This window comes from Gavia stellata, chromosome 6, assembly GCF_030936135.1.
Source record: "Gavia stellata isolate bGavSte3 chromosome 6, bGavSte3.hap2, whole genome shotgun sequence".
Lineage (NCBI taxonomy): Eukaryota > Metazoa > Chordata > Aves > Gaviiformes > Gaviidae > Gavia > Gavia stellata.
This window is the reverse complement of record NC_082599.1, coordinates 10,423,961-10,446,294: the sequence shown is the minus strand read 5'-3', so window position 1 is coordinate 10,446,294 and position 22,334 is coordinate 10,423,961. Positions and strand designations below refer to the sequence as shown.

Below are 22,334 nucleotides of genomic sequence, written 5' to 3'. Positions count from 1 at the left end.
CAAAGCAGTCATGGCTCCACCATGTGCACAGAGCTTTAACAGGCCAGTTGGGCATGTGCATGTCGGGTTCTGTAGTGCGCTTTCTAATTTTCTGCTCTTAGAAATATCTCTCTAGTCAAAACAATAAATAGCTAATTCAAAGGTAGCTAGCTTACTTCTAAGTTGCAGCCACCATCTGTTATTTTAGACTGACCACACTTGCATATGCCATTATAAAAATTCACCCCAGATCACAGCTTCAGTATCATTTCATGCGTGTGACTCAATTTACAATTACAGCTTTACACTACACTTTCACATTCCCTCCTTTCAGCCCGAGCCACTGCCCAACACACACACCACAGTTTGACCTACTAAATCTCTCACCACATCCACAGCTCCTGCCCATGCCACAGAGCATTGCGGAAAGAGAACCCGCCTTTACGTAAAGACTTGAGGTGACAAAACATCCCACCCCGTCTAGGTATGCCGCTCCACTATTTAATTATCTGCACTGTTAAATCCAAGGGGCGAGTTCTCCAGTTTCACTGGCCAAACCAGTGATGTAATTCCAACTTTGATGTTTTAGGGGACTGAAAAGCTTTAGCAACTTACTGGGGCCTTCCTTCATGCTTGCTCACCATACTATTTTCATTACCAATTCTGCCTAGAATTGCTACAAGAACATACCAAGCCAGATACAACCTGCTTGCCTGCTATTAATTAAGGTAATACTATTACTGAATAGAGTCCAAGGTTTTACTCCCACATGGCAAGCAAAAGCTTGCAAGGCTATGCAGCCTTGGAAGCCCTTCCATGCGCAACCCAGCCACCTTCTATGGGAAGCAAATGGGTAACGGGATGCTCTCGTACTAGCAGCCAAAAAAAAGTGCGTGAAGGCAGCTCTGGCTAAGCCAGGGAACGACAAGCCAGCCGCCAAATCCACCAGCCAATCTTCCCACCTTCTGCCCACAGAAGAGTACGGCTGTTACCCACTCACGCCCATGGGGATGTGGAGCAAAGGGATGCGGAGCAAAGGGAGAGTGAACTCCCTCCCATCTCCACACCTCCAGCATTCCTCATGTATTAGATTTCCACAGAAAACAGTGGCTTTGCTTTCCTTTCTCTTTCCATTACATGCCCAAATACAAGTATGTGAGAGAATTATAAGGTAATTAGTTTGGCTAACCAAGCACATTGATTTTACTAGTTAGTAATGTGTAATTCAGGAAACCATATGTCGGTAAAAAGAACGGAGATTCTGCATTAAAGATGTAATAAAGTACAAATAGCTCAACTTTCCAGCAGAGGAATCCATGCCAGGAAAGGATCAAGATTAGTTAAGCCAGTTCCTATAAAGTGGTTTCCTTTTCAGGGATACTAGCAGGTGAAAATGGAGCAAAAATGAATTATTAATGTTGTAAGTTTTAGGTTAATGCAAGCTATTTCATTCAAAAGGAAGAGCAAACCTTGCAATATTATCTTGCAAATAATTGTCTTTCATATTGTGTATTTTTCAGTATTTCAACATTTCAACCCTTCTTGCTAGATAAAGAGCAAAACTCTCAAATCCAGACAGGCAGGTTTTTAGGGGTAGTTACCACTACCCCTACCATTAGCAGCTGTACCATTTTGGTACACTTTGGATATCACCAGTCAGCCATACATCATACAATCAGGCAGTGCATTACTTGTAGTGTTGAATTCTTACTAAAAAATTACTTGGGAGGAGCTAGAGCACTGTTTGAGATATGCAGTGACTTCAGAGTACAAGTTTTATTCTAAAGGCTGTTATGAAACCAGGAACAGTATGAAACCCATAGCAATTTCTGCTAAAAGGCAAAGTGTCAATGTTAGATGGAGAATGAAATTTAACTCTTTTAATTAAAAACCCACTGTAATGACTGGAAATCCTGACCAATGAGAGGATTCATCTCACCTCTGGATATTGGTTGCCAGTCTAAACAAGTTGGCCAGCCTTTCTCCTTGGGCGCTAGAGAGAGGCAGCCACTTCCAGAGGGATTCCCACCACGTAGTCAAGACAAAACCTATCCTCTTTTCCTTTGTTTAAAATTGCTACGGACTTACAAATTAAAACTCAAATATTCACACTCTTAAGAGCTGGAAAAAGAAAACCATTTCCCTGCAGGTGAACCATTAACAACTGAGGATTCGCTTGAGGTGCTCTAATGGGGATAACATCTGAAACTGCCACGCAGTCTCACTGCCAATGGCCGCACGCCAGCGGTGGCAAAACCGTCTGATTCAAGGTGGAACGGTGCCCGGTTTGAGGCCATTGAACTTTATTTTCCACTGAAGTGAAGTGGGCTTTGGACCAAGGCAGAAAAAGATGCTATTCTTTCCCAATGCTGGCCCATGTGAGCACGGCAGCTGTTGCAGTGATCAATGAGAAGCCAAGTGGGAGCAAGTAAGTGGTCTATATAATTACAGAGTTGCGCTGGTGAAGCCTGCTTTCTGGGCAAGGCAGTCGGCAGAGGTGAACACCCATGAAAGAGAACGGCGTTACTGGCCAGGGCTCGTGCACAAACTTCCCAGGGAGGGATTAAGACACTCACGTAGGCTTTTATGACTGACTCGACCAGTCCTTCAGCAGCCCTGTCCATCAGAGGAACAGTAGGCAAAATATTTAAAGCAACAGTAAAATCTTAGTCTTGCTGCAATCAAGTTTTCACCCTGAATCTTTTATGGCAACTCACAATCTACTGGTAGAAGAGAGGATTTTGTGATTTCACAAATACTTCTGGAAGTTCATTTTAATTGCAAACTTGTGCGTCTTGGAGCATAAATCGATTCACAGCAAAAAATCCTAAGCAATCTTAAAAATTGCTCCAAAAATTGCAAGGTGCATGTCAAACTCAGATGCTCTTTGGAATACATTACAAGTATTGTTATGATTGCAGACAACCTCAAGTCTCCAAATGCAAAGCCAAGGTTTTGTTTTGCTGGCTACAGACACAGGAGACAAAAAGCTGTAACCCCTGTGTGGGAGATTTCAGGACATCAGCCCAGAGGTTATATTCAGGCTTCTGTAGAGAAATTTTAAACTTTTTTTTTTTGTTTTTAAAGAAAAGATTCGACTTTACCATCCTTAAAGAGACAAAACTTCCAGCAACTGATCAGGAAAACATTTATCTGAATGTTTCTATTTTTTCAAGCTGTCATCCCACATGATATCTTTGGGTCATCTGTATAGAAGACAGCGTTAGATTTAAAGGCTCATAAACGCAGCAGAAGTTGGTACAGCACTGGGAGTACGTGAGCACGTTTTGGGGTACAGTGCATGTTTTTCATGCGCTGTGTTTACCCTGAGGAGCCTCATATGCTCACACTTCCCAGCACTTCACCTAATTCAGCGCTACTGAGAAGGGCCCTTGGTTTGGGCATCCAAGTAGAAAGGCATCTTCATGCTTCAGAAAAACCTGTCCTGGCAGTCCTGGATGATCTTTGACCACAGGTTCAAATTAAATCAAGTAGTCATAAGGACTTTGTTGTCCAAGATAGCCTCTGGACTATATTGCCGAAACATTACAGACAGGAAATATATCAAAGGACTAATTACTTCCAAAAATAACTGGGACAATCATCGTGCTTCCGCGTTCACCTGAACGGTCTCGGCCCTCTCTATTAGGATTTAGGTGCCTAAAATTGCAGCTTCCAGAAATAACATCAAGTTGCTGAACTTCTCCTTTGGCAAGGAAGCCAAGCACAATTTAAGTAAATGAATGTGCAAAGTATTGTGATTAGTTAATCTCTAAAAGGCCTTCACTTTTAAGAACAAAGAGCATAGGCACTTCAGCAGCATAACAATATTTGCCCTGGATCCTTGAATATCCCAGGGCATTTGTGAATCTAGACTAAATTGAAGAGCAGAGCTAATGAAGGCACACAAGCTGCCTTTTATTATCTACCGGGGAGCTAACATTAAGTCAACACACAGCAACAACCTCTTGCTTGGCTTTTTGGTTTTGGCTTTTGACTAGCTGATGGATCCTTTTCTGCGCATTTCTCATCAACATGCTTGTGCACACCTGATAAATAAAAAGGGGTCTCCAAGCTGCTTGTAACCCGGCTTCTATCTTGTTCTTCCACCTCGTCGCTATTATAATGATAGGCATATTTGGGGGAACTGGCAGGCTTGTGAGACTTCAGCAGGCGAGGGTTGGTCGGCTGGAAAGGCAGGGCATGTTGTCCTCTCCGTCTGCACTCCTCGGCAAAGGCTTCTTCATCTGCCTCACCTGAAAAAGCAAAGTGCAAGAAAAGTCAGCTGCACTCAAAATGCTTAAATTTAGCCTGAAAAAACCCTCAAAAGTGGGCTGGAAATTGAGTGTCACTACACTACTGCCTTGGCTGTGGTTTGCTCACAGATACTTCTGTCTGCAGATTGGGGAGTGTCCAGAGCAGAAAGCTCCAGCAACAGCCTCTCACCGCACTGGAGCCACCCAGAGAAGTCAGATATGACAACTCCGGGGCCACTGTTTCCTTTTTCCCAAAAGGCAGGGTGAGCAAGCTGAGCACATGGCCCTGGATGCTATTTCTGTCCTGTGCAGAGCGTGTCATCTTGTCCCACCTCACCGGGACTGTCTGCCTCGGCAGGGTTGGCCCTGCTCAAGGAAAAGCTATAGGGGAAGGAGGGAGATTACAGGGATGGTGGAGGACAAACAAAGCCAATGTTGGTTCAGAGGGGCTGGATGTTGGACATCCATAAGTGGAAGGATGGTAGAAAAGCATGAAAGATCACATGAAGATGGGAAATGGGGTTGAATATGTAGAGGTAAGCACAGTCCAGGGGGCCCAGCAGGCACACACAGCAAAGGTGAATGAATGCAATGGAAAAAACCCCAATGTTTTCAAAAATTCATATGAAAGATGAGGTATTCCAGTCATACTCATGCTATTTTGCAGATGACGCTTTCCTTTGCTGAAGAAACTGTAACAGTACCAATGCGGCAAAGCAGAGAAATCAGCTACCGTAACACAAAAAGAAACCAGCAAAACCACATATCGAAAAGCAGACAGTAAGATAACAAATAAAAAAAGCCAACCAAAGACATTCAACAGGGAAAATAAGAAAAAGAAAAAAAGTGAGAAGAGAGGTGTGTACCCCATTTGCCTCTTAAAGGCTTTTTAAAGTTTCATTAATTCAATTACTTAAGTACTTTTAATAGCCCTGATGAAATATAGCGTCATTTTATTTGCATCAAAAGTGGTGTGTCACATTCTGGAAGTTTTTCCCGGGATGTGCCCGGCATCAGCTGCTTAGGGAGGGGTGCGTACTCTCAGCTAATGCGTGTGCTCTTAGTTCATGGCTGGAAAATGCTTTGAAGATGGAAAAAGCACCATGTATGCAGTAAGGAACAAGAGCAGTAATACCCACTTCGTTGTGTGCGCCAAACCACCGACACTTTCAAACAAAACAGGTTGCGTTGTCTTTACCTTGTAATAATCGTACATGGGGAGATGCTTCTGAGGGCATGAGGAAAAGGAGGCAAAGTATGTTTAAAAAGTCATTTCACAGTGCAGTGTGGCACCCAAGGCCTTGCAGAAGACTCCAAGACATGCCTCACATCACCCCACCATGCGTTTGAGCACCTGATGGGCATAGATATTATACAGAGGACCCTTCTTCCTGGGTGATTAAATGCCTGTTCCCCCTCCCCAACACTCACACTTTTTTACCCTGGAGTCTGCTGCACTTCCAAAGGTACAAGCAAACAAAACAAAAACCCCAAGTGATAACACCAAGGATTTCAGCATTTAGACACCGCCTGCCTGCATCATACCAATGTAAAACTCCGGGTGTGCGGTCCTCCTTGCAGTAGGAGAGGGCTTTTTTCCCCTTACATGGGGCACAGCGCTTCAGCTACGAGAGGCGCTGGGCAAGGAAAAGCTCAGAAAACACCAGATGCAGACTTGCTGGCATTTCTCATAAGAGACTACAGGATTTTATATGCTATACAAACAGCACTGAAGCACGTATCAGTCTGATGATTACAGGTCTATGAAGATGAAGCCTATAAAATGCCAGAAGTAAAAAAAAAGCATAGGAAACCCACGTACACCAGTTGCACATACAAAAACCAGTCAAGAGAGTTCACTTCCTAACAAAGTATAGAGCACCAGAAATAGCAGATCCCTCCCCTCCCATGGAAGCACAAACTGCATGGATTTCTTTTTGATGTGCAAAGTCTTGCTTGATGCACATTTAAAATTTATATTGGCAAGCAGATGTGGGAATGAGAAATGTGCTGAGGCCGTTCTCGAAGCTCTGTGCATGTGTGCATCGCAGAGACCCCCCGATCAGACACACTAACACTTAACGCAGTTAAGTATTAAACCAGATGCTCTACACACACCCCAATAAATAACTCCTAACTCTGCTAGAGATCAATCTCGACACCTTCAGTTCAATTCAGCTGGTGTGAAAGGCACAGTTTAACACTGGAAGAATTCAAAATAATCTTTCTCGTCCCTGGTGACATACCCACAGCATCGTTGTGTGCTGGCCCTCTTGCACCGTGACGTGTACTCGATCTGCTGCTTGCAGTGAACACTCCCGCCGAGCTCCCTTGCTCTGGGAGCTGAGCTGTGCCACCAGCCCCACAACACTGAGCACCTAATGAAGTCACAGAAAGACCTTCCAGCCAGCCCTCACTGCTTGAGTCCAACTTAAAATAAAATATAAAAATGCAAAAGATATTCCATACTCCAAACTTTCCAATTAAATCAACTACAACCTAGAGAAGAGGCAGGAGAGCTTGTCCTGCTTTATCAAATCCCATGAGAGCTGCTCTCCAGAGCAGGTTTTACCCTTCAGCTCCTGACAGTACGAGCACAGCTGTGACTCTGGAAAATGAAGGTACCTGCCTGTTACACACCTCCTGTGAGTTTTGGGACAAGTCCTCCCAACTATGAAAAGTCACAATACACCTTCTCCAAGGCTTTGCCTGGGGTGTCCTCCACTTGCAGCTCTTCTGCAAATGGCTCAGAGCAAGGACTGTCCCCTCCTCCAGCAGGGTTCATAGTTCAGTTGCTCCAGGAAAGATGATACACCAAGGAAAAAAACCACCCCACAAACAGACAATTCTTGCAATGCATATTTCTCTCTCCTTCAAAAATGATCCAAAACTAACCACCAAAGTTGGACCTTGCACTGCACCATCACATCACCTGCAGGTGCTGCACCAGCCCAGCGAACCCAGGAGAGCCCTGGTTGTGCTTGATGCTGCCAGCACGCTGCCTGCACACTGCCCGCTTTGCCTGCACCGCTCCGAGATGTGGGACTTGGCTGCTCCTGCTTGGGGTTTATCTGTGCAACGCAGCTGCGGCTGAAGCGCAAGGAAAGGGCACGTGGCTGAGGGTGGGAATCAGTATGAAACACACAGGTATCGTCAGCTGAGAACAAGTGGTGAAGGGGTTGTTTGCAAACTTGTTCAAACCCACCATTTGCCCCAAAAGAGGTGGCAATCTATGCTAAAACCTAGAGCACAACTCCTCAGTATTGGACTCAGGGAACCAGCATCCCTTTGGAAGTTTGTGTTAAACCTTTCCTCCTGAGTCCCTAACTTTGTGTCATCAAGGGTTTGTAATTAGCATTTTTGCTAAGCTGAGCTGACCTGTGTTACACTGCAAGAAGATTCCATCTTAAGCTGCTCTCGGCATTACTCTGCTCTTTGGGGTTCGCTGGGAAAGCATCGGCACACCAGAGGGGCTGCATCTGCATGCCACAACACGTAATACAGTGGCAACTGAAGTCAAACAATTTATTAATTTTGATTAGACTACAAAGTTACCCAGTTTTCCCCCTGAAGAATAATTTGTGCTTCTTATTTCTGGGCTGCCTGAACCTGCCCCCACCCCTCCTTCGCCCCGCGGCAGAGCCCTGGGGGGATGCAGAGCTGCTCCCCACCACTACACAGCAGCACATTTTGCAGCTAAATCATAGAATGGTTTGGGTTGGAAAAGACCTTTAAAGGTCACGTAGTCCAACCCCCCTGCAATGAGCAGGGACGTCTTCAACTAGATCAGGTTGCTCAGAGCCCCGTCCAGCCTGACCCTGAATGTTTCCAGGGATGGGGCATCTACCACCGCTCTGGGCAACTGTTCCAGTGATTCACCACCCTAATCGTAAAAAATCTCTTCCTTATATCTAGTCTGAATCTACCTTCTTAGTTTAAAGCCATTACCCCTTGTCCAGTCACAACAGGCCCTATTAAAAAGTCTGTCCCCATCTTTCTTATAACCCCCTTTTAAGTATTGAAATTATTAAATCCATCTCGATCACCCAACAGAGTCATTCAGTTTTCCGTCTCCCCCTAAAGTAAAGACAAGTTTTTGTTCAATAAATAGACCCCAAAATATTGTCCAAACTTTTTCCCCTTTCTTAGTTGCAGGAGAGCAGGACGGACGGCACCACGAATTAGTTAAATGCCATAACATCACGTCGGCTGTGATTCAAATTTTGAATTATCTACGGTGCCGTGCACGCTATGAGCCTCCAAATCTCTGATCATCTATCTTTAATACACCTTGCAAAGCAAAACTAAAATGTTATTTACAACAACTATTTTCTCTTGTTCTACATATTTAAATAGATTTGAAACATTCAGGCGAGACTCTGAATCAAGTTAGCTGTACCAATTGCAAATATGAGACCTGAAAAGAATTTACTCTGGGAAAGGTCAGCCACACAGGGCATCACCACTAGAAAGTGCTTGAATATTGCTGGAGTTTCATCAACGGTGATGTCTGTCCTGGAAAAGGCTTTTAGGAAGACTAGTCGGAGGGAGGGAGGGCTCCATAGCCGAGTTCAGAGCTGGAATATCTACTTGAGAAGCAACTTTCAGGGGTGTTCTGGCTTTAAACAGCCCTCTGTTCCCCCCATGGCTCTTGCTTGCCAGCTCCTGTGCCTCCAAGCCAGCACACCCACGTGAGAGCCTGGGCAGCCGCACCGTGAACCCGAGCAGGGGACTGACCCAGGTTAAAAATAACGCTCTTTTTGCGAGTTTATTTTTAACCCAGTTGAGTGCCTGGATCCAGCTCATTGTGCAGCCGCCCCAGCTGGGGCAGGGAAGGGGCAACTATTGGGGACTGCTGGAGTCAGCATCCAGATCACAGCGTTAAGCAAAAGGTCTTATTCCACTAATGCAAATAATCATTTAAAACCTTGCAGTTATTCCACTTGCAAAACCAGTTTGGAGAAGTTAAATTTCCAAGGGTTAATTCTGAAAATGAGAGATTCATCATTACTAACATTTAAAAACAGTAATTAAAGTTTGGTTTTCTGGTGCACTAGGTTCTCCCAAATGAAAAGCAGCTTCTGGGGAAAAAGAAATCAAACATGAGCTATAGCATCCTAAAAAGCTGCATTAGGACCGAAACCTGCCTTCTGCTCCAAGCGAGAAGGGCTGAAAAATAATTTCTCATAGCAAGTGCTGCAGTATGAAAGGGGAAAATACGGATCCTTTAACCTGTAATTAACCAGTAGAGGGCAATATTGCCTATCGTGAGGGGCAACGTTATCAGGAAAGTCACTGCCAACTCCGTTTTTTTGGTAATGCACCGACTTTGTATGTCTAAGGCAAACCGTGAGTACAATTCTTGGACTAGGCGGGTGCTTTGGGGGAGCCACCAGCTACACCAAGGGGTCCATGTGAGCTCCTGGAAAATGGGGATAATGCACAGGAATAAAAACGCTAAGGCAGAGGATATTCCAGGTGAGGTGGGACGGGAAAGTCACAGAGCACTTCACAAAAGAGCAGCATTGCACGGGCTAGCATTATTATTTTATGTTACATTTAAGTAACGTCCATGTATGTCCTGGAATTGAACTGAAATCCTCCCAGGAATCAGCAGCGGCAAAATTGTAATTAATAGAAACATGCTGAACAAACCGGGGTAAACATCCTGAGGATATCGAACCACTTATTTAGATTTACCACGTCACTTCCCACACAAGAGGAAGCGGAGCCTTCGTGGTTCCCGCACAGCAGTCCTACTGCGTACAGGCTATTTCTTACACGCCTAACAGAAAAAGAAAAAAATTATATATATATATATATAATCAGGGTTTCCCCTTGTATTAAGAAACAAAAAGTAGGTGCACCGGTTTGCTCAGTCCAGAGGAAGAATTCCCGGAGGCTGTGAACACCACGCAGCCCTTCCTGCAACCAGCATCAGGAGAAGATGCAACTGGTGAGGGATGCCTGGCTTTATCTAATGACACAAGACGGCTCCGAGCTAAAGCTCCAGCCAGCTGGTTGTGCAAGGACAGCTTGCAGGCAACTTACTCCATTCAGATCTTTCTTGAATGATGGCCAAAGTGTCTTTCTAATACTTTAAAGTTAAGAGGTGGTGTATTTTCCGAAGCTCAGAGCAGGACACCATATTGCTGCTTCTAGAGAGGACTCAACGGGAAGTCTGATGTTAGTCTGAGCTGGTACCAATGCTGACTGACAACAAAACAAGAGTGCAAAAGAAAAAAGCTTTGCTTGACTTTTTTTTTTTTTCCTCTTATTACAAGGGCTTGGAATTTACCCCGCACCTGGGGAGGGCACTGGAGTTTCTGATGACTCAACTGCATCCACTGCTGCCGCGGAGAGCTGAGCTGTGACTGAAGGAGCAGCCCAAAGAGAAAGAAAAAAATCCCCATTTAAATACATTTATCGAAGTCAACAGCACTACAGCCTTTGTAATCTGTTGATAAGGTTTTTGTACTGATAAACTTTTCTGCTGTTACAGCAGCTACAGTATTAATGTTTACCTTAGCAGACGATACCAGGATTCTTCTGAGACTCAAGTCCGAAATTTCCTGGAAAATCTCGTGCTTTAGAGGAGCCCATTGGAGCCAATAATTTATTTAATGGAAACAACCTGCCTACAGGCCTGGATTACCCTGGGCTGAAAAATTCCTGGAGGTAACTGGTTCTTCTCTTAGAAGCTTCATGTCTAATATATTATAGCACAGAGAAAACATCAGGAGACCAAGTAACTCTACTAAAACATAGAAGTAGTGGTCTCATTTGGGGGACCAAACTGGAAAGTTGTTTTCAGAAAGTTGCCAAATCATCACACTTTCTTTTAATTTCTGTTGGGAGTGAAGGATGCTCATAAGATACCCAGCCCAGGGTATTTTACAAAAACCCCATGTGCACACACACACCTCCAGCTCCTGAAATTGTAGGCAACACGGTCAGCCAAGAAAATACTCCCTCACCATTACTGGAGGCTATGTTGAGCAAGTTCTTCTGATTAATCGTTCTTAAATGTGTTTCTAAATGCCAGGAAACACTAATACTGTGACGCTTAACAGCAGGAGTTATAAAACCCACTTTCAGGCTGTGCTCTCTCAGGGTTGTCAGACTCAACAGAAACTAAAATTTGCATCGAGTTGTCTTTGGAAAATGTCACTGACTGACAGTGACAGCCTTTAAAAATCTCTCTCTCACTATTTGATGTGATACTTATGAGAAAAAGCAGCCATTTTAAAATCTGCTGACAAAAAAACTGCAAGTAGTCTTGAAAGCCAAAAGAGCCTGAAATCACTCAGAAACTATCTGGGGAATGCCGGAGCAGCTGCCCCATCCGCACCATCACTTCTAGAGGCAGAGCTTTTGTAAACCAAAAGGGAGTTTATTTCAACACTAAAGTTTATCAGCTAAAGCACAAGACGAAGGACGACATTTTGAGTCGTCTCACACAAACCAGTGGCTTTCACCAATTATTGGCAATCATTTTTTTTCTGGAGCAATTGCATACTCCTTAGTGCCACTGTTACATTCAAAGAGGGAGCATGAGGAGATCCAGGGTTTGCTGTGGTGGCAGACATCTTTCCTGCGCAATGCTAGGAAACATTTAGCCGAAGTGGTGCCCGGAGTGCTCAGCTGGTTGAAAACTAGAAGACGTTGTCGGCTCTCAATCCTCACCCTCTGCAGAAACCTGCTGCCGTGTCCCACCTCATCCTCTCCCCATCTCACACCCTGCGCTGGCCCCGAGCCACGCAGCTCTGCCATCACCACCGTCACCGCGCTCAGACGTGCATTATGCCTGCCTGTCCAACTCTAAACCTTCTATTAAGTTTATAACCTGAGGGACTTGGGCCGGGCTCTCCCAGGCCAGGACCAGCACTAGTATTTCCTCTGCCGTGGGAGCTGGGCATTTCCTGCAAGGGGGGAAAACAAGTCCGCAGGTGGCCAGAGACAGCATGGGAGGTGGTGGTGAAGTTCCTGGAAAGCGATGGAAAAAAAGGGGGGTGGGATTTGGGAAAAAGGACAGAGACTGATGGAGCGACTCTTGCAGTGCTATTTCTGCCCCAGGAGAGCCATGGCTGCAGCACGTCCAGTATCCAGGAAAGGGCAGGGCTCAATACTCGTTGCTCAACACACATAGCAATCCTCTACCCTTCTGGCTTTAAAAGCTGGCAATGGACTTGCTCCTTTTATTTCTGCCCGCATACCCAGCTGCTCCAGTGCCAGCTCATGCTGTTCCTACCCAGCCTGTACCCCTGCGGCGCAGGGCAGGGAAAGCCCCCCGTCGCGTCCGCTCACCCTCCCCGCCCCACAGCAGCTCTATTAGAAAGCTCAGCCTTTTGATTTTCTTCTTTTTTGTTTTTTTTAGCCATCCAGATTTTACCTACCACCCCCACGCACACCTGAGAACCCCATTATATCCTGTATTCAGCCCAGCGTGTACAAACATGAATCCTGCATTCCTGGCACATCAAGCTACTCAAGACGACGACGTTTCGCCACAAATATACCCCAATCTGAAACAAATTGGGAAAATTAAATGAACATACACCATGCACTAACTGCAGCAGTGCTGCAAACGGGTACTTTGAAAGGAGATGTCATTGTGCTGTTCCCCTGAGCAGCTAAATGGGGATCGATGGCTAAAGCCACTCCTGTTTGACCATACCGGGTGGCACCGAGCTCTGCAGCCTCACGTATAGATAGGGGAGTTGCTGAGAGCGCCCAGATTTACCTCCTCACTGCCAAAACTTACTCATCAGATCTTTTAAAGCCCAATGAACAGTCCTACATTAAAATTGAGGCCAGAGAGAAGTGCAGGCTGAGCACATCCAGGCTTTTGCAGTTATTTTGCTTCTGTTGAAGCATGCCAGGGTATCCGTATAGATTATGCCAACTGCTCTCATCCTAAAGATTTGGGATGTGGGAAATGCAAATGGCAGGAGGTAACACAAATCCCCACGTTTCTAGCAAGCAGCAAGATGACCCCATTTGCATGCTGCTGCTCAAAGTGTATTTTATTAAAAGACTTTATCACAAAGGGGTCTTTTATTCATTTCTGAATGAATTTTGAAAGGAAGCAAAGAAAGAGGAATAAGCATCGCAGCTTGACATACAGAAACACAAATTAGCAAGCTTTCAAGCTCAGAGTTTGAACAAATGGACCTAATTTTTAAACAGCAATTGAGATTACTTAAAAGACGATGCTTTCTACACTTTTCAGGGTGATGTCAGATCTCTACCACAGTTTCCTGCAAGTCACATTGTATGCCACTACGTTGCAGTGCTGCCTGCCAGACCCCCTTAAAAAGTTGCACCAGGGGCTCCGACTCTTGGGGCTTTTCTCCCCAACACACTCCCTACACAACTTGTAGGTGAGATGGGGCTCAGATCACTGTAACTGTCTCCCTCGCTGACACAACCCCTCTTCCTCCAGAATTGGTATCACTAACATCAAAATACTTGATTGGGTTCCACATTCAGAGGGTTTTTTCATCTCGCCTATATTTCAACCTCAGGCAAAAATCCCTACCATGGTTTAATCTCTACCATGAGGAAGCCTCGCAGCGCGTGTTTCACTTTGAAATTGGATTTGAAGCGCAAACCAAAATCCTACTGAGAAAAACAAAAAGAACTGGCCCTTTCAATGCAACTTAATACTCACTACTAGAGGAAAACAAATAAATAAACAAAAAGTCCACAGCACAACTACATGCAGCCTGGCCAGGTCCTCCATCACATACCCAGACACAAGGTGCCTTCCACTGGCGTTTCCTCTCTCCTTGTGCCCAAGCAGAGCCCCACGGACCTTCACACCTCTTGCGCTTGTGCTCCAGAGCCTCCCAGTGCCACATGAAATGAACCCTTCACTGCCTCGAAAGACAAAACTTTGCTTCTTGCCTTCAACCCTCCTAGGAGTTACCACCACTAGGTCCATCAAAATTGGCTTCTAATTAGAAAACTCTTCAGACAGCAAGCAGAGGAAAAGTGCTCTTCTACTTTTGCAACGAACAGATCTTTATAACTCTTAAAAACCACCGAGTTAAAGTATCAAGACGTCATCTGGTATTTCCATTAGTGGCCTTCTCTAAAAGGAGCATCTCCAGAGCAGTTCTAAGCAAGCCCTAATCTGCAAATTATACAGCTTTTTTTCTCATTTTTCCACTGATTATCAGCTTTAAACCAGCCTTCAAAACCTTAATGTAAAGCAAACCCAGATTACCGTAAGAGAAAAAAATTATGTATAAAGCAAAAAGCGATGCAGTTAAATTTAAAAAGAAAAGAATCTCATGAGTGACTTCAGAAAAATGTGATGAATGACTTCCCCAGCTGTTTTGTCAACACTTCCATAGTAATTTGGCAAAAGCACAAAATAACCAAGTTTATATTTTCATCAAATGGCTATTAGTGTTGTTGAAATCTCACAGACACAAGAAGTAAGAGCAAGCTCCATGTTTCATATTGCGTTGCCCTTGCTCAGTTTGTAAGCTCTTATCTTTTCAGGTTAATCATTTAAAAAATATTCTCCCTTCTACCCTGAGCCTTAAATATGACACTAAGGGTTTTACATATTAATTACAAAAAAAGAGATGAGATACCCGCCCTCTGCAGTTATACCCCCCAACACGTAATTCATTCCTCATCCATTCCTGCGTTACTAGGACTCTAGGACTACGGCGAGCAAATCCCAGCTCCCAGTGCCTGCACACATCCCTGATGTGCAGAGCTCCAAAGACCATCATCTTATAATTGACATACAAAAGACTACCAGCTTTTAATTGACCCCGAAAACAATACGTGCTTATAGTAACAGGAGGTTTCTTCTGACAGCTCAATAGGTTTCAAAGTGTTTTATGAACCTTCACCAGAAAATCCAAGCCTATTTTTGACATCTTCCTGACTACAAGAGCACTAAGCCATTAGCTGGCGCTCAGTTCAATAATATTTACATGCTAATGAGAAGCCTGAATTTGAAAAAATTGCATTTTAAGTTGATGTTCAATAGTAATTTTGACTAAATTACTGTACACCAGCCTTACAGAGGCCGTAACTCCCAAGCTGCACCACTTTTTGTTGTTTGGCATCTCCAGTCTATCAGGGAACTCTCAAAGTTTCCAGACAATCCTTCTCTCTCACCCATAGTCAAGCTCTTCAGCCTGTGCCTTAAAACCCACCATAGCTTAGGAATAAAAAAGTAATTTTTCAAATCAAAGACGTATCAACAACTGTTTATATGCACAAATGTATACACAGAAACATATACACATGCATATGTTTACACACACAAAAAGAAATTGTTCCGTGTATACTGCCCGAACTGAAGTTCAGACCAAAATAACCAATAAATGGAGAGCACAGAAATTAAAGTTTTCTCAATTAAAAAAACACCAAACCAGAAACATGACTACCATCCAACAATAACAATACTTACAATTACCTTTCGTGCCTGGGAACAGTATCGTGAGTCAGTTTATACATTCCTTCTGCAGAGATGCCATGGGAACGTTTTACCGAGAGAGTATTGTGAGTTTTGGAAACAGAAGAAGAGTTCTAACAGCGACATTGGTGTACTCAACACGGCCACGCATCTCCTGGGAAGGCTGCCCCAGAGCTGCCCATGCCCGGAGCAATGGCAGTTCCCATCCTACGTTGCTGCAGCAGCACCATCCCACCTTCTCCTCTTTTTAAAACACCTTTTGAGATCCAAGGGATGAAGCACCAAGGACAGTAACAACAATTTCCAACCACAATCTCTGGTTCCAAAGCAAAAAAGGGGGACACTGGTATTTAAGAGCTACCACGAAGGCAGAGACATTGGAGAACACCACATTCCTGAAGGCAGAACCGGAATGCCCACCAGCTCTTGGTGGAGAGGTGGATGCGCCCATGGCACCCACCAAAACTGCGCGACAGGATAACTCAACACCTGACGATGCCGTAACGAGCTTCAGCTCAAAACCACCCGTCTTGCAGACATACCCACATCTCCTGTAATTCTGTAATGGCAGTGAAAGCTTTTCCAAATATTTAAGTGAATATTTGTCAGCAGACTCATTATACAATGGTATAAATGTTTGAAAAACTGTAAAAACGCTTCATCAAAACTGCAGAGGTTTTAACTACAAATACAATTTTGTACTACTAGCAGACCAAAGTGCAGGATCCAGCAAAGCTAATCCACCTCCATCTTCAACACCAGAAAACTCAAAACCTTCTCAGAAACACCTGCCAAGTTCCTAAGTCTGAAGATGTCAAACTTCATTTACTACTACGGGATTTCTCCTCGGCCTCGTAAGATCGTTATTGCTCCCTTTGCAGGGCTGAAAATGTCCTGCAGGCAGCACTGTGATATCAAAAGGAAACCCAGAACAGACACACAACAGCTAAGACTGACGTTCACCTACATTTGTTATCATGCAAGTCAATGACTGACATAAAAAGTCCTGGACTTTGCACTTTTGAGAACATTCCATCGCTTTCCAATCAAAATTCTGACCTTGCCTGAACTCCCAGTATTGGATACAGCCTGGTATCTCTGCAGAAACAATCTCCTTTTACAGCAATTTTTAAAAATACTAAATAAAAGAATTAACAACTGTTTTTCTAAAGAAAAAGTTTCTTACTCAAGACTGAGTAGTGGACTGGAAACAAAATTACAGCAGGTGAGGCACCAATTTCACCCTCCAGGAGGTGGAATCTGTTTGCGGAAGCCTTCAAAGCACTGGATTTCTACTAAGATGATAACCCAATAAATAAAACCGTGCTGTTGCAACACTAATATACTGGACCAGTCACTCATGACAGTTCAGCTAGGACCTCATAGTGTCCATCTCTATCACAATTTCAACTGAAAATTTGCAGGGGCTATACTTTAAGGGAAGATTAGCCAGAACTGTCACAAAAATAGAAAACTGGAGAGGCTTTGACATCTTTTAGCAATACATCATCTAACCTCCTAAGCTGCACTTCAGGTTGCTGGCTTGGCTCTGGGCCACTTACAGGCCTATACTCAACACCGGAGACACCAGTAATTTGGGGAATTTTACTGTCACACCCAGAAAACACAATAGTGAACTGAATCTGGAGCCCGACGTGAACGAAGGGTTGGCTTTTTGTTTCAGGAGAAGCTGGGAGGCGTAAGGCAAAATCCCCCCCTCAAACAGCTCTCTTAAAAAAAGGCTTTCCACTGTTGGAAACTATTCTGTCCAGGCCAACAAGCACCTCCCCTGCAACAGAGCACACATGCACTCGGCTTTGTGATTTACTCTACGAAAAGGGTTACCAGGGATGTAGTCATCGCCTTCTATAAACACTGCGGGAGCAAAGTGCACACGTGATCTCAGAGCAAGTGCTAGAGGAGAGGGAAGAGTGGAAACCATGTGAGAGTAGTCAATTAATCTTTTGTTCTCGATTTTGTTCATCAAGAGCAGCAGGGCGGCTTAAACACCTGTGTCTTCTCCGAAAAACATTTTATTTCCCTGAGTTGAGCTTCTTGTTTTAGGGAGTGATTACAAGAAGCATCTTCTCGATTAGTCACTGCATTAGAAAGCACTTAAAATTCACCTACTGTTCCGTGACACTTTTCAGGACAGAGTTATATTTGTTAACAAAGAAATTATTAACGGCTACAAAACTGCTATGGGTAGGATTCAGGACAAATTACTCAAATTTCTTTTCACTTTTCAAACAGGACTATCTTCCAATACTTTTGGGCTAATACTTTTCAGCATGGATCAAAAGTAAGTCAATACCAATGTTTGAGAAATACTCTAGCGTATAGTAGTAGCTGACATTGATATAACACCTCAAAAATACAAATATCCATAGTAAAGTACGCATAATTTTCTTTTTACTTAACAGTGGTAAAAAACGATGGTCTACTTTGTCATTTTCTACCTGATTCTCTAGAGAAATCGCTGTGTTTCGCCTAAGAACACCTGGTGATGTCTCTTCCAGCAATGTAACAGGGGACTCGAGTTGTAGAGCGAACAGAATTGCATTTCCTAACTCTGAAATAGGTTCTACATGGGATGTGACTCAAAAACTTTGAAGCTCCTTAGAAAATATGGATAAAATGGATATAATTCTTTTGCTTTGACAAGTTACAGCTCTGATACATTTAAAAATAACTAGTTTTGAAGTGGTTTACTGCTAACGAACAGTCAACACATACAAGGTGTACATTGGCTATATACTTTGCCAACTACAGAAAAATTTCTGCCCGAGACTTCTTTTAAGCCAGAAAAGGGCAGAGCAGTACAGCACGTACACATGCCTGCTTTTCCATTCACAAGTTTCCTTGTCGCTACAGCTGGCTGTACCTAGGCTGGTGAAGCTGTACTCCTTGACTCTGCTGTAAGGTGAAAGCCTTGCAGTTTTTATTATTTATACAGAAAGGAGACTGCGCAAAAGCTATTCAAAGGCCTGAATATTTAGATCTCAAAATATGGTTAATTTGACCATAGAAGAATTAAGACTTAGTTCTGGAGTTCCAGCACTCTCCAAGCAGGATACCTTCCCCAGAAAACTAGGAAGGGCCTTAGAGATACCAGGACTTTGCCACACAAGAGTTTACATTTTGGTTTTTGTTCCAAACCATGTTTGATGGTTATAGAACCCAAATGCTGCTGAGTTACAATTCCAGGAATTTGCCTTTCCTCAAGCTTCTTTTACAAATAAACTTGATTAACAAATGCAGCTCTGGGTATATACAAAACCCAAATAAGCATCTACAGTTTTTTCACGCACATAAGCCCTGTAAGAGAGGGTTCTCTGGCTGTTCCCTGTAGACATATTTTTCTGACATCTTGCAGTCTGAGGCATTTAGCACACTACCAAAGACGATCCAATTACCAAAAAGCCAGCTTTTTTCATTGTAGTCACTCGAAATTCAAAACACGCACATTGCTAGTCATGTAAGATTTAACACACACTAAAAATAAAAACTTTACATCGTTAAACCGTTGCCTACATTTAAGAAAATGAATAGTTCATTCTGCCAAATGAATCTTGGTCATAACGTTACATTCATTAACAAGAGACCTCCTAATCTTCATCTCAGGAGCTGAAATTAGGCTCTCTCAACCTCTGCAGTCTGTTGTTGGTGAGAAGACAGGAGATGTACAAGGGCTCATTGTAAGGCAAATTCCAAATCAAATTCCCTGGGACAGTCAAGTCGCCCTCGCCCTGGTTCCTCCTCGTCACTAAAGACCCAATTTGTCCACTACAACAAAGCAGCTACTTACCTTAATAGATCCAGAACGTCTCCTCCCACATGAAGTCCACTCTCAGCACCCACACATCCCAAACGGGATGCTTTAGGGCAGTAGCCATGAGGCAATAGTCACAGTGCCCTAGATGCACGCATTGTCTCCTCTCTTCCCAACTGCCCTGCTTCCCTGGCACCTCCCGACAGGTAAGGCAGACCCTGCTCACAGCCCCAACCATCCCTCAACTTCCTTCATCACAAAAGCATCCCCCAGTCTCAAAACCACGGTAAGAGAATGTGTCATGTGCATTAATGTTAACGCATCAGGAGAGAGAGGGAAGAAGCCAAGACACAGACTATGAAGAAATGCCTGAAGGAAAACTGCGCCCTATGGTGCATCTCGATCTGTGCCCCCAGCTCCTGGGGTTCTGCTACTTCTCTGGGGACCCCAAACACTCGCTTCTCACTAAAACATATTTTTTAGAAAGCTAGTCTTTTAGGATGCTGAAAGCTGGAAAAACCACTTCTCTTGGCAGGTTATTCCAACAGTTAATCACCCATGTGTTAAAAATGTATGTTTATCTTCCCATTTGAATTTGTCTAGCCTTATACAAATGTTTATACTCTTCTTCCAAACAAGGCGACCTTTAACATGCACAGTTTTATCTTACTGGTGTACACATTTTTTTAGAATCAAACTGGAATTTGGCACATCATCCCCAGGCAGCAGAAGCGCCTCCCTTGCCTGCGCTGCCAGGGAAACAAGCCTCTGCAGCAGCACAGAGCTTGGGCTGGCAGATGAGGGGCAAACGCCCACTGCTTCTGCATTCACTGCGATAACTCGTGATCAGGTTTTCCTGATGAGAAAGGCAAAGGCCAAATGAGGAAAAGTCCTTGAAATTTATGTCAACAGCACAAAAACAGGCTGCGTTGGTTTCCTGCTTCTCCCTTACTTGTTTCATGCCCTGCAAGTTACATTAAGAAGCAGCATCCTGCCTATCAAGGATGCTAAGATTTGCTTTTCTTCCTGGCACTAAAACATACAAGCCTAGAAACGATGGAAGTAGCACTAGAGGTATTTAATGAAAGAAACACTTTGGTGGTTGTCCTAACTCAGAAGGTGAATCTCCCCAAGAGAAAAATCTCTTCGCACTCATCCAGGAGCTCAGTCATAGACTGAGGGCAGGAGGTTCGTGATCGTTACTCATGTTTGCAGGCAATACCAGACACATCCAAAACAGCTTTAAGTGAACTTCTAGCTCTCTACTGCTCTCCTCAACATCCAGCTCCCAGTTTGTATGGAAGAGCTGAGTAATACCCTTTCATTATGAAGTGCAGCACATTCAGTGATAAGGACCTGACTGTATTTCCTGTAAGCACCCAGTAATAAGAAATGTATACGTTGAGATTAGCAGACTAATTCTGGGAGGTGTCTGAGTGACTACTTAACAGGGCACGTCCAAATAAATCAAAGTACCAAAGTGCCTTCTGATGGGAGGCAGTATTACTACGGAAAGCCTGCCCAAAGCCATCTGAAGACAAAAGGCTTAGTCCTCCGACTCTGGCTAAGAGAGACTGGAGGAAAGGCTGAGCCTTGGCCATAAGAGTTTTCTCCCTTTTCCTTCAGAAATACGTTCACAGAGAAGTCCAAAACAATTTTAAAACATCCATAGTCTAGCTCTCTTTGGAAGAAGAATCACGGAGACTGATACTACGGAATATGTCCTTTCACGTAAGCAAGACGCAGTACTCTGTTGCTGAGTAAGGCAAATACTGCAACAGGATGACAAACTCAGATTTAGTTTCTGCCCTGGGTTTTGTGCTGCTCAGAGCAAAAGGCAGCCTCCAACTACACGCCTAGGAAAAAAGTTTGCCAGAGGTGGCTATGCTGACAGTTATGCAAGTGTGTGATAAATAAGCGACTTAATCTTTATATATCAGTTACAAAGACTAACACAGACACGGCATGTATTTCTGGAGAGGAACCGAAAGACTGCTGGATCTGCCCAGCTTCTCTATCAGATGTGTCAAAGCCTCTGCAAGCCTATGATTTTTTTTCTTTTCCCCAGGTAAACTCTCCTCCCAGATCACATTTCAATCCAGCTTGTGACTGCAACCGAGATAGAAGAATCCTATTCCAGAGCTGCTGCTTTGCATCGTTAGCTGGTAATAGCTTCAAGCAACTCCATTTCAGACATAGCGAAAATAATTCTCCCTTCTGGCCATCAGGAATGTGTGTTCCACAATCTCAATTCTGTGACCAGTCACCCAGGCTGGATTCCTCTCCCATACTAGTAACTCATCCAAATAAATTTACAAAAAAGAAACCATGCAGGAGATTTCATATTTGATTTTTAAGTCAATAAAAGGAAGAACTGAAGCCTTCTCAACATACCATGTTGTTTGTTATACCACATAAACATCCTTACTGTAGTCTTTACAAACTGGGTGTTAATATTTAATCTCTCTCAGAATTAACATTCAATTGTAGGAAAGGATTCAGCTTTATTTTGACTGCTGGTAAACTAGCAGCTACAGGGTTTTTTTTTTTCTATTTTTAGGAAGTTCAAAGTTGGCTGCATTGAAAAGAGTAGCTGAAAGAGCTCTCATTTATGATTCAGTATAAAGGATAAGTTATAGGGCAAAGCCAAGTTTTAAGAGTTATTACCATAAGCCTCTAAAAATCTATTTTCTTGATTATCAGTTTTAAGTCAAGCTCAAAAATGATCTGGTTTTAGTGATTTTAAAATGAACCCACCACGCTGCAAAAGCTAGCATTACTGAAAAAGCCAGAGAATTAATTCCACTTAATAGCATCCTTTTAATAAAACTTTTTACTTATCTACTGAATTAAATATACTTTAATCCCCACCATACATTTC

The 22,334-nt window shown here is 43.6% G+C and overlaps 1 protein-coding gene across 3 annotated transcripts in view; it reads right to left on the bottom strand.

Annotated features, from left to right (window-relative positions):
- DNAJB6 (DnaJ heat shock protein family (Hsp40) member B6) overlaps positions 1–22,334 on the bottom strand; it is a 63,312-nt gene that overhangs the window by 5,538 nt on the left and 35,440 nt on the right. Inside the window, exons 9-10 of one of the 3 annotated variants that reach the window (XM_059818263.1) lie at positions 5,434–5,463; positions 4,029–4,235 (exon numbers count right to left, since the gene is read on the bottom strand). In XM_059818263.1, the coding sequence (XP_059674246.1) occupies positions 4,029–4,235; positions 5,434–5,463 (237 nt within the window). Of the gene's footprint in view, positions 1–3,882; positions 4,236–5,433; positions 5,464–22,334 lie in introns of those variants that run through there. The other 2 variants (XM_059818262.1, XM_059818261.1) reach the window with 2 other exon arrangements.